A 22,585-nucleotide genomic window follows, 5' to 3' on the forward strand; every position below is an offset into this window, starting at 1 on the left:
TGCTGCAATAGTCTGTAGTGTGTATTTCAAAAAAAAGTGGGGCAGGGGGAATAGTTTTTATTCTTTTAGTTTACTTCCTATGCAAATATGTGTAGATTATTCCTTATCCTAAGCCCTCTGGAGCTTAAAGCAGTCAGTACTGTGTCTCTTTGCTAGTGAAGAAGTTGCTTTTAACTGTAGTCCCATCACCCTTGGTATTTTATTCACTTAGATCATGGACTTTTATCCTTCTCAAAGAACAGATGGGTAAACTCTTCATTTGAGGCTTGATTAAATTCCTGTTAAAGTCGTGACTTCAGTATGTTTTAGATTGTTCTCTTGTTTTCCAGCTCTTATTACTTGAAGATGACTAGGTAGATCTGGAGTACAGAAACCTCCTGTGGTGAAGTGAGTAAGGACATAGCAAGCTCGATCATACACTGCCGTCACCATCCCCACCTCCTAGGGCTGGTGGTTTTGCAGTGTATGAAAATGCCTCTTACGTAATGTAATACCATCAAATTCCTGCCGCTTCTGACCTTTAGTAGGTCTCTGAAGCTTTGGTAAGCTGGATTCTTGGAAAATACAACTGCATTTCTTAAAGTCACCAAGGACCTCCTTTTTTCTTGTGTGGTGTTTTTCCCCCATAGCATGGTGTGTCCTTGCCTACACCACAGCTGTTTAATCTGTCAATTCAGTCAGCCCTCTACCGTTGCACACCAGAGTTTCCCCTCTCTCTTTTGCTCTCTCTCTAATTAGAGCCTTTTTGTTCTTTGCTTTGACCTTTAGCTGTCGTAACAGGACTGATGATCCAGAGGAAGAAATTATTTTTCCTGACCTATAGAATGCTTTTTCTGGCAATAACACATATTTCTGTAGTCAAAAGTTGACCTCGGTCTTGACCTGTGAAAGAGCTACCAATTAAAATGGCGGGTTGCTTGTTGTCTCTTACTGTCCTTTGTTTTTTTTCTCCAGAGAGACTGGCAAAGGTATCATTTGTGTCAGTTTTTTGTAACATTACTATTCCTACAGGAAGAATAAATTGGAAATCAATACCTAATTTTGTGTCAATAATGTTATTCAGACTTTCAAGTAAGCATGACTTCTAGTCTGGCAGATTTCATTTATTGACTTAGTTGAAAGGTCTCTTTTGACCTCTGTGTGTGAACCAAGTTGGTTCCTTCCAATGACAATTTTTTTATCAAACAATTCATGGAAATAGTGTGGCTTGTTCTTCCCGTTTTATATTCACCAAGTTTTAAAGTGAAGCTGAAATATCAAGACTAAGAACGCTACTGAAAAACAAGAGAAGTAAACAGGAGTTTCCATGTGTGTCTTTTTAAAAAAATCCCAACTTATATCTTTTATAGCGTAGGTCATGTGAAATCCTCAGGCAGAGCTTAACAGTTCAATCCTATATTTGTAAACAAACCATGATGTTTATTATTGTGACCCATTTTACTGAGAGTACGAAATCTGCTGTCAACTAAATTTAAAGGAATGACACGGATATAGCACTGTCTCTACAGATTCCCTTTAAACCACTTTGTTTAGTAGTTTGTGCCATCAGAAGGGTAATTTATGGACTGTAGAGCTGTTATATATATATAATAATGTCAAAACTGTGTGGCTGTAAATGATCTTTTGATAGGGTCAAACTCTGAAGTGTTGTAGGTGTCAGACCTTAAACTATTACATCACATCTGTATGTGCTAGGTAATATTTAAATCGGAGATACTGTGTTTATGTTGCATGGTCACAAATGGAGATGATCACCCCATACCTCAGGTGGAAGACTTGGGTTCTCCTGGCGTATGCAGAAGTCTGGAAGCTGAAAGGTGTTCCTAGCCATCTAGATTAAGCCAAACTAATATCTGTGGGTTTTCTTCCTCATTTACGTGCTGTACCAAGATGTGTGGTTACGTCTGAGCGACCCTCTGGGATGCATTTCCCATCCCTATCTGCTCCCACAGAGTATCTTTCTGTGCACAGCAAGGATTGCGTTGTCCCAGTGCACTGCTGAGGTAGGTGGTCACCCGCTGTGCAAGCCCTCGGTGCGTCCACAAGTCTTGTGCTGGACATCCTCAATAAGAATTAGTTGTGTGTGAAGGATTGCCCTTTTTGTTGGTGGTGTTTTTGTAAAGGCTTTTCTACTTCCTCAGCATCTCAAAGTGGATAGTAAGTGAGAAACTCTCTGGTCTCTGTCATAAATAGTGGACTCTTTTTCAAATTCTGTTGGGTTTTTTTACACTTAATTTAGTTTATTCTTTACTACCTTTAAAAATAGTAAAAATAGTCAACACTGCAGCAGTATGTTAGTGGAAACAGCCAACATTTGGAGATGTTTTAATGTGCAAGAATGACATTTAATCTTTTTTTGAAAGAATACGCAACTCTTAAGCAGTAATATTTCTAGAAGTAGATACTTCTTGAAAGTGCTTTGTTAGAAAACAGTTTTGCAGTTGGTCTTTCCCCCTCTGTTTCCCCACTTTTGCGTGGCAAAAGCAACATTTTTTCTTCTGTTGGCATGAGCTAAACGGTTAGACAACAGTCACTTAACTATAGCTAGTCCATAACCGTAGCTTTGGTATGACTAAGACTGCCAGTTAGTCATCTTTATTAAGAATCAAATTTCTGCTAATCGCTTTCAGAAAATGGAAATGCTTCATATTTAACAACCTTATATGATTCGCCTGTAGCTTTAAACATTTCACTTATGCAAAACTTGTGTGTTTGAAGCTGCGTAGGTTCTTGACCAGAGATTAAACTGTGATTATCTCCACAAAAATACAGACTGCACCTAACAGGGATGCTGCTGTTCAGACTCTTCCTTTTCTCAGGGGCAAGGTTGCACGTTTTAATGGGCCCCCACGTAGGATACGTGGTCTGGAACGTATGCCCAAAATAAAATTCGCAGGAGAAACTTTTTGTGGCCATGTTTTGGATTTAATACATTTTCATCTTGTTTGCTGGCTGTTTCCGTATTGTATTTGATGGGTAGGCAGGTAAGCAGCTGCAAGCAGTCTGCTGTGCAAGTGCTCCATGCAGGCAGCGGAAGGCACGCTGCAGCTGTGGTTCGATGTTATTTTATGCTCAGTGAAGAACCAGCCTGAAACATTGCCACCCTTCCTACTCTTCACATCAGTCTGCTGCCACCTCGGTCGCATTGGTGCAGCTGCCCCTGCAGGTCTGTGACAAACTAGAGTAAGCAGCTGATGCAGCAGAAAAAACACCTGACAAAAATAGAAATTCAGGTGGTTATTCTTAAAATATGCATGTACATTTGGAGGGCTGTTTATTGTTTGGGGTTTCTTCTTTTTTCTTTTTTTTTTCTTTTTTTTTTTTCAAGTTAGGTAATGTGGTTTTGGGAAAAAAAAAATATTTCCCCTATTCAGATCCCTTTCCCGGGATGGTTGACCGCATGGACACGAGTATGGTTTAGTTCTGGAGGACAGCCTCAGGACAGCTTTTAAGACATGATGTACACCTATTGTTTCTTATTTTTTCTGCACACTAGCTCTGTTTGAGAAAAACACCCGTAGGACGAAGGAGCTCAGTTTAGAGTCTGGAGGGGTGACAAGGGAACGGCCTCCAGCGCCGCTGTGCGTTCTCTGCACATCCTGCCCTGGCACTGCTCGCTCGGGGACTTCACTCTCTTCTCTATCAGTTCTTGTTTCTCTCAGTTTTCTGTCAATGAAAGGTGATTTACAAGTGTAGCTGTTTCACAGTCACCGTAAGTCATCCATGGGCAGAGCTGCAGTTGATGGGCAGGGTTCCTGCCTCTCTTTCCAGGTGCTGCCACCTCCCTGCTGCTGCAACATGGTTCATTGTGTTGTCCGCTACACAACTGGCCCGGCTTCCTGTTTTGGTGTTAATGGGTTAGTTTTCATCCTGTTGGGTCTCCCGGTGTGCTTCCCTGTGCAGCCCCACGAGCTGTTGTGCCAGTGGCAGGAGCAGAATGAGGATGGGATGCTTATTTTAGCAGTAGTGCTGCCATATGCCAACTCTCAGTGACCTTAATCATAGCCAAAGGTCCTGCCTTCCATCACTCTTGGTATTAATGCTTCAGAGAATGGGACTTTAATGGGTTTTATTACAGCACCAGCACCTGGAGTGAAGAGGAGCAGCGAGCAGGGGCTGCTGCATCCCGCAGGTGTTAATGAGAGCACTCAATCCTACCAGGTTGTCCTTGTCCTTCATAGCTTACTAACCTCGGTACACCTCGCAAGTCCTGCTGGAAACAGGCCTGATGCAATGAGCGTCCTTAACTGAAGTGTGTATTTTAAAACTGTGCTTAATTATTTTTGTCTCATCTGATGAGATGGTTTTGATCTGGTGTGCTTGTTAGGTGATTGCAGGTAAAAGATGCTTTTAAAAACAGTCTGTTGATTTCAGAAAGGATTCCCCCCACAAGGAAAAAGGAATAACAGGCTTCAAGTCTTTAGGAATTGGGTAGTTATTAAAGAAATCATTGTTCTCTCTTTTCCATGGGGTAAAGGTAATACTGGAACAGAGATGCATGCAGCTGCTGAAAGGTAGTACTGTTTGGCTATGAGGTTGATTGCCAACTGAAACGTTGCTGCAGTTCCTTTTCAGAAAGAAGAAAGCAAAATAATTGAAAGATTGTTTGCCAGTGGAAACATGATTAGTTGTATACATATGAAGAAACAAAATTAACTAGTGCTGCCCTCTTGCAGTTCCCCAGCAAGACAGTCGTTAAACTAGTCTCAGTATTGTAATCACTTTATATTGTTTATGTACAGTTATAGCTACAGGTTTTCTGAAGGAAAGGTAGGTAGGAAGAGCTTCCAGTAATCTTTTGGAGAGAAGATAACAATGCGATTGCCTCATGCAGCAGCTCTTGGATCTATAATCTCCTAAATTTGAAGGAGATGAAGAGACCCTTGTCCTGTGAGAACCAATTTCCAAATTTCATGTAACTGCTGGTATTTTCTTAGTAGCAGGATCACTTGCCAAGGAAACTCAATAAATAATCTTCCTGTTTGGTTTTTATTTGCTGAAGGTGTCCTGGGGACACGGTGTGTGTTCTGCACTCTGCAGCTGGAGGTGCAGTGGCTTTGGCGGGGGCATCCCCAGTTTCCTTAGCGGGCTCTGGGTCACTAGAAGGCAATGGTTGGGGTGTGGGGCAGGGGACCCGCTGCTTCCTCCTCTTCGTGTGGAAGTGATTACTCCAAAGAGTTCATGCCTTCCTATGGCTCTCTTCAAAAGCTGGAGGAACCGTTTGCTCCCACCTCTGAAGGTGGGTTGGAATGTTTTTTGATGCATGAAAATCTGGTATGTGTCTAAAATGGTTCCTTTTGTAGGTTCATAATCTGCTGTGGTCTTTGAGACATCCGCTGTTCTTAACAGATGTGTAATGTTCCTAAATATCTGTGTGTTGGGGACAAAAACAACAAATGAATCTGTGCTTGTGCGATGTGCGGAGGTCTGTTCCTGATCTTTAACTGTAGTTATTATGTTAGAATGGAGAGGGTTGGTTTTTTCATGGTGTAACATTGTAATCTGTACCACTAATATACTGAGAGGTTTTTTTTCCTAGGCAAAGGTTCCTTGCCTACGTCATATATGTTTTATTTTGGTCTGTGCCGTATTTTAAGTACTTGTTTTATCATTTGTGTCTGCCTAAAATACTTAAGAACTTGAGTACCTCCTCATCCCCCTCATTCATGTTAAGTAACAGCAGAGAAGAGCAGCCTGAGATGGTTTTTAAGCCTGAAAAGGTTAGAGGTAGACAGCTGTTGAAGATAGTGAGATTGCTTAGAAGGCCAGGTATGGGCCAGAGCTAGAAGAGTGGAAAAATCCTTATGAGGAGTTCAGGCTTTCGTGAGAGATTCAAAGGCAAATCAATTTTAGGCAAAAGAATTTTGATCTAAGTCCTCAGACCAGCAGGGAACAGGTGATGGGTGGATTGAGACTGCTGCTGCCATTTTCAGGGTGGGCTGTGCACAGTGGGCCATCTGAAATCTTACTTCAAACGTTAGCATTCAGAGGGTCTAACATTTGCTTTGGTTCCTTCTGCCTCAACCTGTATGCTCTTGATTCAGCAGGCATCTATTTAAAATACTGCCTTAATGCAACTTTTTTTTTCCCTACACTGGGGAGATCCATTCTTTTTAGAGCTAGAAATTAGAGTCATAGATACCTGGAAATATCAGTATTTCATATGCTTTTAGTACAGTAGGAGATCCTAACTTTTTTTTATACAAAGTGTTTTTCTTACTCTAAAAATGAAACACTCTAAAAAAATTTTATTAGTTTGAACTACATTGGATGCTTCTTGCCAGCTGTATATAATCTGTCATCATTTGGAGCACTAATGGCCACTTAAAATTGCAAATCAGGCTCTTTCTGCTCTCTGTGCCTGTCTTTACCAGCACACACAATGTCTGTTTGGCCTCATGGAGGATTTTTGCCCACAATTTCTTTCAAGGCTTCATAGTTCTATTAGGAAGGATGTTGAGTTTGAAGGGATACCAAAATGTATGTTTGTGCATGTTAAATAATTCTGTGTGTCCAACCCACCCAAGATAAGACTCGGTGTTTCATCTTGCAATGAAGACTGTTTCATCTAATGATGTGATGCAACATAGTGGTTGGGACAAGTTGGAAGCATGGGTTCTTGGTCAATCCCAGTGCCACGGCTGCGTGTTGAAGCCCATGGCTTCAGTAGGGCCCTTTCCTTAATTGCGTGCCCTTGCCTTTTACCCTTTATCATCGTCCACCATTCAGTCTTTTAGTCCCTTCCTTTTATTAATCGTGGTAGTTTCCTGGCTGGCTTCATACTGCAGACCTGTATTCAGCTGACTGCCTTTCTCTTGTTTTTTTTAAATCACTGCAGAGGTCAATTCCTCCAATGTGTCAGGAGCTGCTGGAAAAGGAAGATACTGCTGAAATTATGTAGATTGATGATTCTATGGAAAACACACAAAACCCATTGTGTGCTGTCTTAACTATATGTGTTGTTACGAACCTTCTTATCAGCCGTTTGTGACGGTGGAAAAAAGTGCTGCCCCTCGTTTTTTGAATGGAGACATGGACTTCCCCCGTGTATTTTTTTTTTTCTTTTTTTTACTATCCCACTGTTGTCTGGAAGTCAAAACTTTAGTCCAGAGTTATTTATCATGCTTGCAAAGCTTGAAAATAATAAACTATTTGAAGTATGATAGAGAGACTAGGCAAAATATATGCAGTACATATTCACAAATAGTTTTGTTTTGACATTTATCTTGCTGTAGTCATTCTGCCAACTGGCTTCAGGCACGGCTACCAAAAGAATGAACACATGTTGCATTCATTAGTTCTCATCTGGCTGTGCTTCATCTTGCAAGACAGACGAAATCATGATCATGCTAAATAGATTGTAATGCGTTTGTAATACGAGTTCCCTTCTGCTGAATAGAACGATAGCTTTGCAAAGCTGCTGCTTTTAAGCCACGGTATTTTGCTTTGTTTTAATATAATGGATACGACTATATTTCCAGTGATGTCATTGCTCTTTTGTCCCGAAAGATGTCATATGAAAAATATTCAAATATAATACCAAACAACCAACCGCCCCTTTCCTACCCCCGCCCCCCCCGTGTGAACGTTTCACGTCAAGTTGTGCTTTGACTGACAGCAGGTCTGTGGCGTTTCTGACACACAGACGCGCTTTGGAACAATAATGGTTCATCTGAATTGACGGGGTATAAAAATCCTTTTCGTTAGTCTTTTGTGGTGGTTCTTCCCGCTCAGACCGAGGGCAAATCGATGGCCGTTGGCTTTTTGCAGCGAGCGTCGCGATTCTGAAACCGGCGGCGAGTACCTTGCGGTGCAGTTGGCTGGGAGAGGGGGATGGCGGGTTGCCTGTGCGACCGCCCAGTTGCTGTGGTTTCACGTGAGAAGGGTGCGAGACCCTGTCGGTCGGTCGGTCGGTCTGTGAGGGGACAGCTGCCGGATTCCCGCTGGGAAGCAGGCCGGCGAGCTGCGCGTCCCTGACGAGAAGGCACCCGGGCCGTCGCGGCGCGGTGCTGGAGGGTCGGAGCCTTCCTGCGCTGCCCGCGCCCGGGGAGCGCCTGAGCGAGCGCCGGGCTGACGTCGGAGGGTTAGCCACTCCCTGCGGCAGCCGCCGAGTTTTGTCCCCATCCCGCCCCCTCGAGCCTCTCGCTCTCGCCGGGGCCGCGGGGAGAGGCGGCGGGGACCGGCCGCCGCCAGCGGGGCTTTGTGGCCCGGGGCGTCTCCTCGGAGCCCGCGGCATGCCGGCTGGGCCGGGGCGCGGGGGCCCGCTCTGAGCCGCGGCGGGGGCCGCGAGGGGGCCAGCTCGGCGGCGCTGGCGGCGTCGGCGAGAGGAATGGAAGACGGCTTGCCCTGCCTGGCCGCAGCCTGCGACCCCTCGGCGCTCGTCAGCTTCTGCGCGGGTAAAGTACCACCGCCTGCCCCGCACGGGGAGGGCCCGCCGGGCACCGCCGCGCTCCTCGGCCCCCCGCACAGCGCGCCCGGGAGGGCTCTCCCGGGGTGACCTCCCGCTCTTTTCGCTCAGCGCTTCCCTTCCCCGGAGGGGGAGAAGGGGAATCTGCAAAGTGAGCGCCGGGGTCAGTACTTACCTGCGTGGTTAAGTGAACTCTGCGCGCTCCTTAGCAGCCAGCAAGGTGCGCTGACTCAGAGGCTGAGCTGACTCGCTGCCGGGCAGCATCCTAACCTTCAGAAAAGTAAAAAAAAAAAAAAAAAAATTAAATACAATTTCGACGTGTGCGGATAGCAGAGAAAATGACAGGAAGGTCGCGGCGAAGTTAATGCTTGCTGGAGAGAAGGCTCCCGGCGTGGCCACCCCTGCAGCCTGCGTGCGGGCTGCTCCCGCCGCCGCGGCAGCGTGGGTCCCGCCGGGCGGCCCGGCCCGGCCTCTGAACTGGGAGCGGGAGCTGGCGTTGCGTGTGTGCGTGCAGGGGACCCGTTGCAGCCCTCGGGGGAGAGCTGCTTCTGTGTGTCCAGCCTTTCATTTCCACCTCTCAGTTCTACGCGTTGCAAAGGACAAGTAAGACCAAGCCCCCTCCGGGAAGCCTGGGCAGCGTGCGGGCCTCTCGGGCAGGAGGAGGCAGTAAAGGCTCGTTCAAAGCGGGGAGTTCTTCGCTGCATCTGCTGCGGCTCCGAGAGTGTGCGTTGCTGTACTTTCTGTGCGCCCGTAAAACACGGATTTGCCCTTCAGAACCAAGTCCGTTCCCCCCCCCCCCTTTATTTTTCACTAGTGTCGCAGTAAAAATGAAATATTTCAACACCTATTTCCTCTCTTTAAACAGCTGCTATCAAACCGGCCTCTCTTGAGTGTAAGTTGGGTAATTACTTTCAGCGTTCTAGCTGTATCAACCAAAAGTATATGAGTTAAGGCTTAAAAAGACCAACCAAACAAATAACCCCCGTCGACAAGTCGGATCAGAGGAAAAATGTATTGCTCCTGTATACAGTGAAGTATTTTACTGCAAATGAAACAAACGTCACTGAGCCGCTCTTCTTTGTTTGCTGATTCATGCCGTGCGGTTTTGATACGAATATGGCATCTTGCACAGAAAAAAGTACACTTCTGCCCTAAAATATGATGGTCAACAGTTTGTTTAAAAAAAAAAATAAGGAAAGAAGGGCAGGTATTTAATGCATAGATTTCTATGTGTATTTACTAGGAGAAAGGAACGACTTTGCTTACTTTCTTAAAGTGAGCAATGCACTGTACTTTCATCTGCTTCAGAATTCAAAGCGTTTGTTTTAGAATTCAAGATGTTGCAGCCCTGAGGAAGGAGGGAGGGTGAATTGGAAATTTTAAAATTACAAGTGCTTCATACAATCTTTTGCAGGCTTGCAAGGATTTTTATGGTAGAAAAGAAAGGCTAATGTTTAGCTCTTTTATCTTCAGAATAAAATTCCAAAGAACAGCAATTTTTGTGGCTATAACTTGCAACTTTGTTACTGATGAGTAGAGGTTTATGTTGACATTTCTATTGACTCTAATGGCTTTTAGCATTTCTGTGGTCATCTGTAAAAAAATATAGCAGTGTCTCAGACTTGAGCTTGAGGCATATCTTGAATTTCAGAAGTGAGTGTGGCATGGTGGACTTACCTTTGAGATCTGTCTAGAAATGCAGCAGAATATACATTCTTTTTTCAATGCATATGTTCTACTTCAATTTTTTTCTGCATCTTAAAAAATAATTTTGGCTATAATCTTGATACAAGACTGAGGATATTGCTGGATAAGGGTTAAAGACGGCATTTGTAATTAAAAGAAAATGTGGCTTTGGATACTCTTAGCAGTGTAATGTATTCTGCTGATTTAAAACTTGATTCCTACTTAAATCATTAAACCTAATGCACATTTATATAAAGTTTTCTGAGGAATGTGTGTTGGCTGGCAAGTGAACTTACAGTGATAAGAAACTGGTATGTTGGAGAATCAACAAGTGCTTTGTTCATAGGAAATTTCTAACTTCATCCTCGAGAGCTCCTCGCCTTGAGGGCTTTTAGCAACTTTGCAGTGGTAACAAGTAGGAAAAAGCCTGAGATTAAGCTGTAGAAAGAATTTAATTTTTTTTTTTTTTGGCCATACATGCTCATTCTTGCTTTATTTGAAGGAGATGAAGGCTTTGTACTAACAGTAGGGTATTTCAGGTGAGGTTTGGGGGGGATAACTTAAATTTTTTTAAATAAATATCCTATAGTGATATGCTTTTCTATAGGAACTTCTTTACCTTACCTTTAATTGTGATTTGTTTTCTGCACAGGTATGACTGTACATATGTCCAGTAGCTCATTTCTTGCCAAAGCTAAAAATAAATTCCTAATTCAGCAGTGAAGAACTAGCACTTTCTTTTAACATATGGGATATCAGCGCCAATGGGCAGCTTAATCAGATTTTTAAAAAAAACTTGTTTGATGTCAGTAGGGATGACTTCTTTTTTCTACTTATATTTAGTAAGCTTTTTATAACTGAAGCTAAGGCAAGGGCTTCTGTCATAACATGTCCCTTGGGAAAGATCTTACCTGTCAAATTAGATCTGGGCTAGAATTTGGCTTAGGTGGTACAGATCAGGATAGAAATTTTTAGTATATTTACCTGCAAACAAAACTGTTAGTTTTGCATGCTTCTTGATTAAATATTTGCCTCCAATGACACTTGGCATTGTAAACAGTATTTATAAACTGAAAAAAACCCCACAAATGTCCCCAAATTTGTAAGCTTGATTGTTTCCAGACTCTTGACTTGTTTTGGATACATTAATCTTTAATGTTAAGACTAGTAGAGAGTTTGCTTAGGCGTTGTTTCACAGTGGGGATTTGCCAGTTGCTGGAGGCATTGGTGGTAAAGGTGGTGGTGTTGTGGTGGCTCTGCAGGGTTTCTGCAAGGGTGAGCCTGCGTCCTCCCTGGGTGTCACCATGCCATGGAGGGCACCTTGGCTGGCAGAGACTTTGCCCTCTGCCTCGCTGGCAGGGGTGACGGTGGCCAGTGCATGTTGCTGCTCCTGCTGCATTGCTTCCCTAACCAGGCACTCGCAGAGGAGTACTTACTTCGGATTAGTATCTGACGTAAGGAACGTATTGTCCACAGTCTTGGGCTAGAGGTGTGTTAATAGTTTCTCTGAACCTGCTTTCCTGTTTTCCAGAAAAATACCTATTTGATAGTAGCACGCTTAAAGGACCGCAGTGAGTTTCCTTAGTGAAGGAGGCAGAGCATTTTATTTTCTAGAAATAGTGAAATGCAACCCAGCTATTCCACAAGAGCTGGGGCTCCCTTTCCCCATGGTTACGGTAGTCCAAATGCTTTAGGCTGTATTTTGGGAAAATTCTCTGCTTCCTATTGATCACCCGACAGAAGGGCAAACTAGTCCCTACCAGGAGGAACAACAGTCACCAAGAAATGAATGCAAAGGGTTGCATTTTTGTGGACATGGCCATTCATGCTTGTAATTGAAGGGCTTAAATGCCTGGAATTGGGGATTTCTGAATGTAGGGACGGATGGGATGTTGCTCTCCTTTTGTATGCTTCTTTGCTTATTATATCATACTTTATAGAAGGAAATTATGAGAGCCACCACTCTTTACTGGCATAATTTCCCACATCATTTTCCAGTTTGACATCTTCAGTTAGGATACTTCTCTTATGTCTAGAGGTGAAATCCCATCTCATTATGGTTTGTGAAAATACCACTGCTGCCTCTTGCGCAGCCATAAGTCTACGAGAATTTGCAGGATAAGGTATACTTGCTTTTAAGTTCTACTTCCTTATCAGGTTAGTATAGTTTTAGTTACCACCTTCTACTACTTTGGCAGAGTTAAATGAAGCTTTTATTGAGTGGTTATATTAGAGTAATTATAAGCACAGTTGGACAAAGCAGTATTTACTTGGTTCATGAGTTAGCTGAGCCTATGCTTAATGAAGGGAGCTCTAAGCTAGGTGGGCTAGCTGTTTCCAGGCTTCATTACATTAAATTTATTGTCAAGGTGCTATTTCCTCTTCAGATACTTCTGCCTTTCCAGGTAACCGGGAGAAGGGACATGCCTGGTCTGACCCAACTGTGCACAGTACAGGCTGGTATGGTGGCATCGTGCAGAGCCGCATGGATCCCTCTGTCAGGTCAAACACAGTGTTTGATTGTCACTAACTGTGGATGGGCTGTAAATGTTTGCGCCTACACAGTTCATTAAAAATCTTTCAATGTATGTCTCGACTGAGAAACAGAAAAAAGTATATCTGGTATATACTTTGGTAAATAACTGTTTTATTACTCTATAGCATATGACTAAATATCTGCAGTATTGCACTGTAACAGCAGTGCCATGTAGATACAGTGTAAAATTACAAATATTGTAAAGGTCCATAGGGGTTTTCAACTCCCACTGTTTAGAAGGTTAATACTTACCTAGACTCAGTGGAAAAGTCTAGTTTCTTTAACTTGATAGTTACCTTTTAAAAATGTGGTTACATGTTTTTGGTAATGTTTCTTCTGCTTTGCCTGTCTGGGTCTCTATCTCACTTCTAACAGTTCTAGGAATATGTATTAGTCATCAAAAGAGAGTTGAGAAGATAATGATGACTTGTGCAGGGTAACGGTTAGCATTTCCTTAGCAGTCTCAGAAAGTAGTTGCAAGGTGAAGTAATTGCAAGCCCCACTTGAAGTTGCTAAAGTATCAAAACTGGTGAAATATCAAAGGTGCAGTTGACACAGCAAACTTGTCATTAGAGGTCAGATAAAAACGTTCAGACTGCACACACTTTCTGAGCACTAAGTCAATGATCTCAAATTTTGAGTAATGCCCAGATTAAGAAACCCAAGAAAGTATCTTTATGAACGCTACATCACACCCCTGCTTCACGCAGATAAATAAATCAGGAAAGCAGCAGCATTGGAAGCCTCCCTTTTGCAGCATGCAAAACTAAAGTGCTTCTTCAACCTGCTCATTCTGCAGTGAGGCAGAGTGGCTCTGAGAGCATAACTTGCAAAGAAACACAGAGAGACTGCTGGACTTGTAGAACCTGCCCTGTAAGTGGGGAAGGAGAAGGAAAGACCAGATGTGACAGTCATTGGTCACAGTTGTTTATCGTGTGATGAGAAGATGCTGTGATGCATCCCAAAACCAGATAGAATTTAGGTGCCACGTCTTCTGGCTTTGCTCTTCTCTCACAGCATCTTTTTTGTTCTTCATATGCTCTAAAAATGCATTAATTTGTTGGGTTTTGCCCTTGTGATGGTGGAGGTGGAAAAAATTGGAGGTGGAAGTGGCTTTTGATTCCTGAGTGGTTTGCACTGGTCACGTGCAGTTTCTATATTGGGGTTAGATTACGTGACTGGTGGAAGAATGGCTCCGGGGGCTGTTGGGCAGGGGCCTGGCAGGAGCTGGCAGAGGCAAAGCCGTGCTCCTGGCGCGGCTCCCTCTGCACCAGAGCAGTGACATTGCTGGGGCAGGGTCGTTTGTCCTCTCCACCTGTGGCTCAATGCCGGGAGGTCTTCCCCAGCTCTCAGAGGTATACAAGCTGCGTTTCGTGTAGTGCTCTCGTACGAGGACTTTTTGCTGTGCAAGTCGCAGGTCAGAAAGGATGGTCACACCTAGTTAGAGTGTGGGCTTGCACATGAGTTGCAGAGAGCTAAGTGAAGGTGGAAAACTTACAGCATGTTGACACAGTAGGTTTGTAAATGTGGATTAGTAGGTTAAACAACCTGGCATTTAGTCTTGAGTAAGAGAGTGCACTTGAGTAGTTACTACACGGAAGCTGTGATGCTGTTAACTCCCTCTTGGGCTCACTCCCTCGTAGTTTATGTGGCCATACCCCAGGTCGTAGCCCAAAGAACTTGCTCATACTAGCTCAGTTTTTATTCTTTACTGCTAATGCTAAAAATAAAATAAAATTTGTAAAATAAGATTATCGGAAAGGTTAGAAGATGCTGAAAATGTATAAACCAATTTTGTTCTTACTGATCTATTCTGTTGGGAGGGGGAGATCCTTTTCATGCATGAAAGATCCTGTTATTTTGGCTGGCATTATTATGCAGAAATTGCATGCTCCTGGATGTTTTTTTTTAATGTATAAATAGCTGAATTAGTATAGCGAATGCTTAATAAGTGTATGTGGAATTAATCAATCTTAAAACATAAGCGTTAAAGGAATAAACTGGATAAGCTGTGGTTTAAGATGATAGCTACTTTCAGAATAATTATTATTTTTTTGGCTTTAGATTGTTCCCTCCCAGATATCAAACAAAGTTATAGAAATCTCCAGAATTTTAAAAAGGGAAGAGAACTGAATTGCAAACACTGGAGATCTACAACATACAGCTTTTTCCAGTGTGTTTTTCACTTCATTAGTTTGAAGTCTGTTAGTATGAAACTATAAATTTCCTTTCCATGGGTTGCAGGCAGGCTTTACCTAGCATTGCTGTTCCTGATCTGTTATAAAAAGCTGGAAGTGATACCCAGTGTACTGAAGAGAAGAGCTTTGAGGTAGGTGTGTGAGGGAGCAATGGCCGATGTGGCAGTGGCAGGTTTAGTGGCAATGTAGAGGCTGTGTGGTTGCATCAGTGGTGGTGTACATTTGCAGCAAAACGTTGCTGCTTTTTTTGAACTTGTGTACTTTAGCACATAAAGATTGCTCTTTCTGAGGCGGCTTTGACTGATGTCAGTTCTTGATTAGTTAATGCCTTGATTTTGGGGAATAAGGAAGAAAATGGGAAAAAAATGAAGCTTATTCCTGGTTTGTGACACTGCTGTTACTTAGTCCCAGCCAGATTTAATTCTTGTTTCCCTATCAAGCATTTGTAGTACTTGATCATTTCTAATACCAGACACATCCACGATCAGTCCCGTCTCCCTTGCTAATTTGTAGGGATATTTCTTTACCTAAAAAACTGTTGCTTTGTACCAAATAGTGGGAAAAGAAACTTGAAGATTTTTTCCACTTCAGAGGCCCCATCTGTTCAAAGAACAGGTAGTAATCTGCTTATCATACAAAACATGATGTATTTAAGCAACTTTGATAGAAATGTGGTCCCTTTTGAGTTTACAAAATTTGTCAAACATTCCACATAAGAAATGTATGTGTTTTCCTACAGGATTCTTTGAGAAGGAAGGAAAAGGTATCCCCATGAAAAGGCGTATGTTTTTCCCATGCAGGCAGATTCCATGCACGCGTTCATGATGGTTTCATATGATTTATCAATAGCGATTGTGACACTTCAATTTTATGTAGGACTTTTACATAAAATTTGTTCAAGGTGAAATTCTATAAGGTCTTAGCCTGCCTGTGTCATCCAAAATGTTCTGTTAAGTGATTTTTCTCCGGGAATTTGTAGCATCACATAACACTGTTGCCATGTGTTTGTGTTTGGTTGCAGGTGAATTGATTCTGAAACCTGCTTTGTGGCTTAGCCTAAATAAAGATGAGACCTAATTCCTTCCTTTCCAGTGGAGTTTTCCATTTTAGGCGTAATAGTGCCAGGACTAGCAACTGAAATTATCATTGAAACTGGCTTCGTTTTTATGTATTCATTTCTGTGGAAGCAGCCTGACTATAGCTTTTTAAAATGTATATGTAGTCACACATACAGAAGTCTGTCATGCTGTTCAAGGGTTCTTCCTCCTCATGAATTAAATTAGTTGTTTGACAGTTACCTCATTTGTTTGCAGAGCATTTGTGGAAACTTATTGTTTATAGTGTCCTTGCTAAGGCACATGTGGCAACACTTGATAGTAGATCTGCAGTCTGAATTGTTTAAAAGAGTATCTTTCTTTGTAAAATAATAAACGTTAATATGAAATATTTCTACAGCTGTTCAGACACAGCGTGTTGCAGAATGGCCGGATCGATGACCAGGCAGTCCGTCTCCTGTCAGGCAGCAGCAGCCACAGTGGCAGGAAAGGTGTGAGCAATGCTTTCCACCCACACCTTGTTTATAGGTATTAACTTCAAAGCTTTGCTGGGGCTGTTTAATCACTAACATAATAAAACAAAAGGAGCTTAACTAAAGAACTAGTGATTTTTTTAAATTGTATTTATGCTCGGTTCCCCTTTTTGAGGGTGGCTGTTGACTTACACCAGGATAGATACTTCTGCTTGCTGTCTGGTCTGAAATGTTTTCTGTGACACACAATGTGCAAATATTCCCTTTATTTCTCAATACTTGCTCCTCTGTAGTAACTGAAATGGAGATTGTGACTAATGTGCGATGAGTAGTTGCAGATACCACCTTACAGGTTGGCTGTGTGGGAGTCATGCAGCTTGTGCTTTATCCTTTAAACTATGCAGATAGCTTAGCAGTGTCTGTACTATGACTAGTCTGTATGGAGACATTTTAGATCTTTCCTATGCAAAAAAAACCCCCGAAACTGCTGTTGATTTGGTTGTACCTGGAGTAAGCATTAGCTGTTGTAGAGGTGTTCCTCTAGTATCAAAGCTGCAAGCAGTTGCAGAAGTTGGGGAGGCATCTTGGTGGAGGTAAACGAAAGTGGGATTTTGACTGTTGCTGTTAGAAGTGTCATGTTGGATCTAGCTTGCAATTAAAGAGATTCAGTCTTACACTCCCAAGAAACCGTGGACTCTTAAAAATATCAAAAGCAAACCTTATGTCTGTTCTTGCCTACAAAATACAGGAGACATGTAATGACTGCGAGATGGTATCCCCTGCTGCAACAGCGAGTGTAATGTTTTCAACACAGAGCTGGGAACAGGGGTGCCTTCTGCAGGGGATGAGGACTGCTGGGACAGAGCGTGATGGGCACACAAGCACAACCGATCGCCTTGGCTCTGGTGTGGCAGTGCCTCAGCCATGATGGGTGATCACGGGAGAAAACTTAACACTGGAATTAATACTCCCTCCAGAAGGCTTGTCTCTTAATAGAGCTTATTTTTCACAAGGCAGTGAGTGTATCGTCATCCTTTGGATAAGAAAATGCAAAGAAGGACAGTAACTTTTCAAGGTCACTTTGGCTTGCTGGAGAGAAAGTTGGCGTTTTCCTGAATGGGCTCTGGTATTGAGAGGTAATAAAGCAGTGGCCGCAAATGGGCTGTGAATAAGGGGAAGGAATTCCTATACCTGAAAGGCAAGGACAGAGAGCAGAATATAACCCCCATAATCCAAGAGGAAATAGTTACTGACCTACTACGCCGTCTGGACGCTCACAAGTCTATGGGACCAGACGGGATCCGTCCAAGGGTACTGAGAGAGCTGGTAGAGGAGCTTGCCAAGCCACTCTCCATCATTTATCAGCAATCCTGGTCAACGGGGGAGGTCCCAGACAACTGGAGGCTTGCCAATGTGACACCCGTTTACAAGAAGGGTCGGAGGCAGGATCCGGGGAACTACAGGCCTGTCAGTCTTACCTCGGTACCAGGGAAGATTACGGAGCAGTTCATCTTGAGTGTGCTCACATGGCATGTGCAGGACAACCAGGGAGGGGATCAGGTCAGACAGCACGGGTTCATGAAAGGCAGGTCCTGCTTGACCAACCTGATCTCCTTCTATGACCAGGTGACCCACCTAGTGGATGAGGGAAAGGCTGTGGATGTTGTCTACCTTGACTTCAGCAAGGCCTTTGACACTGTCTCTCATCATGGCATGGTCCTTGAGAAGCTGTCGTCTCATGGCTTGGACAAGTGTACTCTTCACTGGGTGAAAAACTGGCTGGATGGACAAGCCCAGAGGGTTGTGGTGAATGGAGTTAAATCCAGTTGGCGGCGGGTCACAAGTGGTGTTCCCCAGGGCTCGGTGTTGGGCCCCGTTCTGTTTAATACCTGTATCAATGATTTGGACGAGGGGATTGAGTGCACCCTCAGCAAGTTTGCAGACGACACCAAGTTGGGGAGGCAGGGTCGATCTGCTCAGGGGTAGGAAGGCTCTACAGAGAGATCTGGACAGGCTGGATCGATGGGCCAAGGCCAATTGTACAAGGTTCAAAACAAGGCCAAGTGCCGGGTCCTGCACTTGGGTCACAACAACCCCATGCAGGACTACAGGCTTGGGGAAGAGTGGCTGGAAAGCTGCCCGGCAGAAAAAGACCTGGGGGTGCTGGTTGACAGCCAGCTGAATATGAGCCAGCAGTGTGCCCAGGTGGCCAAGAAGGCCAACAGCACCCTGGCCTGCATCAGAAATAGTGTGGCCAGCAGGAGCAGGGAGGTGATTGTCCCCCTGTACTCGGCACTGGTGAGGCCGCACCTCGAGTCCTGTGTTCAGTTTTGGGCCCCTCACTACAGGAAAGACATTGAGGTGCTGGAGCGTGTCCAGAGAAGGGCAACCAAGTTGGTGAGGGGCCTGGAGCACAAGTCTTATGAGGAGCGGCTGAGGGAGCTGGGGTTGATTAGCCTGGAGAAAAGGAGGCTGAGGGGAGACCTTATCGCTCTCTACAACTACCTGAAGGGGGTTGTAGTGAGGTGGGTGCTGGTCTCTTCTGTCAGGTGGCTGGAGATGGGACGAGAGGAAATGGCCTCAAGTCGCGGCAGGGGAGGTTTAGATTGGATATTAGGAAAAATTTCTTTACTGAGAGGGTTGTCAGACATTGGAATAGGTTGCCCAGGGAAGTGGTTGAGTCACCATCCCTGGAGGTATTCAGAAAGCATGTAGACAAGGCACTTCAGGACATGGTTTAGTGGGCATGGTTGATGGTTGGACTCGATGATCCTGAAGGTCTTTTCCAACCTAAATGATTCTATGATTCTATGAAATACCAGAAAACTAAGATAAGGCAGTGAGTTGCCAAGTCTCTTTCCAAACAGATTTTACCTTTTTCTGAAATCACTGTGTCCTGTGAGTTGGAGAGATAAGAGCTGTCAAATATCCTGCTGTGTACACCAGCCCTGGTCCCTTTCCCCTCCATCCTCTGGTGTAAGTGTGTTTCCGTTGAGCACAAAACCCCACCAGATCCCGCTCTTCTCAGCAGAGCCGAAAGGGAAGGCTTCCCCTGGGGGGGAGAGGAGTGTTTTGGGAGAGGGAGCTTTGAGTGCCCAGGGGGGATGCAAGCACCACAAAACCGAATTGCAGTGAGTTGGTGGCCTGTGGGGAGCCGCCAGCCTCCCTGGGAGGGGGCGCAGGGCTCTGTCCCGTAGGAGGAGCGTGGCATCCTGCCCTGCTGTCCTGGCACCCACAAGAGGGTCACTGTGAATTTGGAGGAGTGCTGATGAACTGGGGTGTCTGCACTTTAAGGCTGAATTTTGGGCCTGAAGTGATGCTGCAAAGGACAGGCTTGGGCAGCTTTCCCTTAAGCATGAAGGAAGATGAAGACAAGTGAGAGCAGCATTTGCTATGCTCCATGTTTAATATCAATATCAAGAAGTGAATCTCTTTAACGTATCAGTACCCTAATACTCGTATTTTTATATGCATGTCCATCATTCCAACAGGAGATTATTCTTGTTGCGTAAACATAACACTAAATCTACAAGATAACATCCTATTGCCTGTGAAACACAAGCAACCACTGACAGCTGCACAACCTGTACAACCCAGATTCATAAGTGGACACTGTGGACAAAAACATTTCTTTTGGCAAAGGAAATTAATAAAATAGGCCAGGACTCTCTTTTTCCTGACTTGATGGAGTTTTGCATAGTGGCATTTATGATAGAGTGCCTTAAAATATCGCAGAATGAGATAAAAGCAACGTAGTTTGTACAGTGGTATTTTTGATGTTACAAATTAGTTACTTATGAGTCCTAGGGGCAGGAAGAAAGAACAGCACAATGAAGCAGCCAATACAACAAATTTCAGAAATATTCCAACACTTTTATTTACAGAGATAATGTCTAACTTTATTGCTATGTAACAGAAGCTGGAGATTATTCATTTGTCTTCTAGGATTTTAGATTAGTAAAATTTTGCAAATAAACACTGCATGGTACAAAATAAATTGTATCCATAAAAGAAGAGGGTATGTTGCTTTGCCTGATGTTATCTCACTTAATGATTTCAGTGCTTTTCTGTTTTGGTGCTGAAATTATACCCTAGAATTGATGAGAGTATAACAAGCTTCAAGAGTAAAACCAGCTTTTCTCTGGGGCAAAAATGTACTTGTTAAAAGCACACCACAAACAAAAACTCAGATAAGTTTGTTGCCCAAATAAGCAATAAATATTTAAGATGTTGGAAGGTTTCCATAAGTTTCAGATTAAAGGTATGTTGGTACTACTGAATTCAAATGTTTTGCATCAGAGATGTACTGCAGCGATGGGGAATGTTGGACTTTCCCTGCATTGTTGCAATCTAAAGATTGAATATTTTGCAAACTTGGATTTTATTTGCATGTTACTAGAAAAAATATATTGGAAATATAGCTTGGAAAATCAGAGGTAACCTGTATGAATTGGGGCTTAAATTCTGAAAAAAAGATACCCTAAATATATGGACACTTCTCTGAGCAGGAATTAGCACCGTCACTCTGACAAGAACAGTTAAAAAATAAGTGGCCCCGAGGGGAGGGAGGGGTGCAGAGAGAGGTGGAGAGTCTGAGATCACTCTGAGTGCTCTTTCTTTTTTTTATCTCTGCCGCCTCCCCTCTCCCCCCCCCCCTTTTTTTTTTCCCCCCATTTACAAGCCTTCACACCAATTTCCTTGCCTGCCAGATAACTGGTGGGTACCTGTCTGTGAAACCGAGTTTGCAAATACTCCAGGAAAACCAGTGTTTCAGATGGTCCCATATTTCTCGGTGAACTCTCTACAACGTTTGCTGGACTTCATGATGTTTTGGATAGTGGTACTTTTGTCCGAGCCTGAATATGGTTATTATTATAATTCGTTGTGTTGAGCAGATCAGTGGCAATTACTGCTGCTGTCTTTTGTAGATTTATGCAGTAATGACATATGGTTAAAGAAAAGTGTTATGAGTGGGAAGTCAAAATACAGAACATAAAAGTCAGAACTGGGGTAGTCCTTCAAGCCTGTATTTAATCTTCTGGATCATATAGGTATTAAGATGCAGCCTTTAATTACTTGATCATAGTCTCCTCCAACTCAGAACTTGGAAAAGTTGATTCTGCCTAAAAAGCGGTTGCTCAGCATTTTGAGTTGCCTTAATTTTCTTTGCATGTCTTCCGATATAATTTTTATGGCAAAGCTTTTAGTCTTGCTTTTCAAAGCAATGCATGAATTTAAACATTGACTTTGCTGCAGCACTTACGGTAGTGCTTCAGTAGCCCACAAGTGTTAATTAACCTTTATGCAGTGTGGGATGATGCTTGCATTTAACAGATGAAGAGTGAAGTTAAGAAGAGATTAAGGTCAAAAGCATCTGCTAATTACCTAATTTTCTAATTAAGTAATTGCCCAATTTGAAACCGGGAAGACTTGATTGTCAAAGTGCCTAGGTAGAACAGCCCTGTACAGGTCAAAAGCCTGATTGGTGCTGGTGTGAGGTACCTGTGAGAGCTCAGCACTTTTCCACCCTGATGTCCAGGGTTTCAGGTTAGGCAGAACGTGCAGGTTCTTCCTCTGTGTGGCCTAGGGAGTGCAGGATGGATGCTTTCCTATTCTTGGTGTCCTGCTCTGGGCACCCTTCAGCCCGCTCCATGGGGCGGCTGGGGTGCCATCCAGTCATGGTGCAGGGAGGCAAGCATTGGCAGAGCCCTTGGTGACAAGGAAGACCTCAGAGTTGCAGTCCCTCTTCATCTTCAGCATGTGAAAAGTTGTTTCCCTAGAAAATTTTAACTAGATCGGTTTGGGCATGGGAGGATAGGGGCAAGGAACTCCAGGCACTGAAATTTTTAGCCTGCATAGTTTCATGCTTGGCAAAGTTATTAGTTTGTAACTCTTAAGTTAGCATTTTATCATGGAAGTGTTCTAACGCTTCTAGCACAACATGAAGTATTTTTGACGAAGGAATCCTAATATATGTGTGCTAAAGTGTTATTTTTAATGCACGTGTAACTTAGAGCAGTTCATTGCAGCTGTCTCTCTGGTTGCTATGTGAAATTCCAAGCATATGTGTTAGAAAAGATGCTGTCTGCCCCTCTCTTTCTCTTACTGTGACATGAAAATAAGGTGGCATCAGATATTAAAAAGAGCTTGGGGTGACTGGGATTGCTGCTGAGCGAGTTATAAGGGGGATCCCAAGCAGGTGCCTGTAGACGCCATGAATTCTGACTATG

At 43.6% G+C, this 22,585-nt stretch overlaps 1 protein-coding gene across 5 annotated transcripts in view; it reads left to right on the top strand.

Moving 5' to 3' along the window:
• EML4 (EMAP like 4) overlaps positions 1-22,585 on the top strand; it is a 169,379-nt gene that overhangs the window by 61,940 nt on the left and 84,854 nt on the right. For 2 of the 5 annotated variants that reach the window (XM_030035141.2, XM_030035142.2), the window contains exon 1: positions 8,211-8,396. The exons of 1 other annotated variant lie outside the window; for it this stretch is intronic. In XM_030035141.2, coding sequence (XP_029891001.1) covers positions 8,330-8,396 — 67 coding nt within the window. In that variant the 5' untranslated portion in view covers positions 8,211-8,329. Of the gene's footprint in view, positions 1-8,080; positions 8,397-22,585 lie in introns of those variants that run through there. 2 more of the 5 variants (XM_030035137.2, XM_030035139.2) reach the window with 2 other exon arrangements.

Source organism: Aquila chrysaetos, chromosome 13 (genome assembly GCF_900496995.4).
Source record: "Aquila chrysaetos chrysaetos chromosome 13, bAquChr1.4, whole genome shotgun sequence".
Lineage (NCBI taxonomy): Eukaryota > Metazoa > Chordata > Aves > Accipitriformes > Accipitridae > Aquila > Aquila chrysaetos.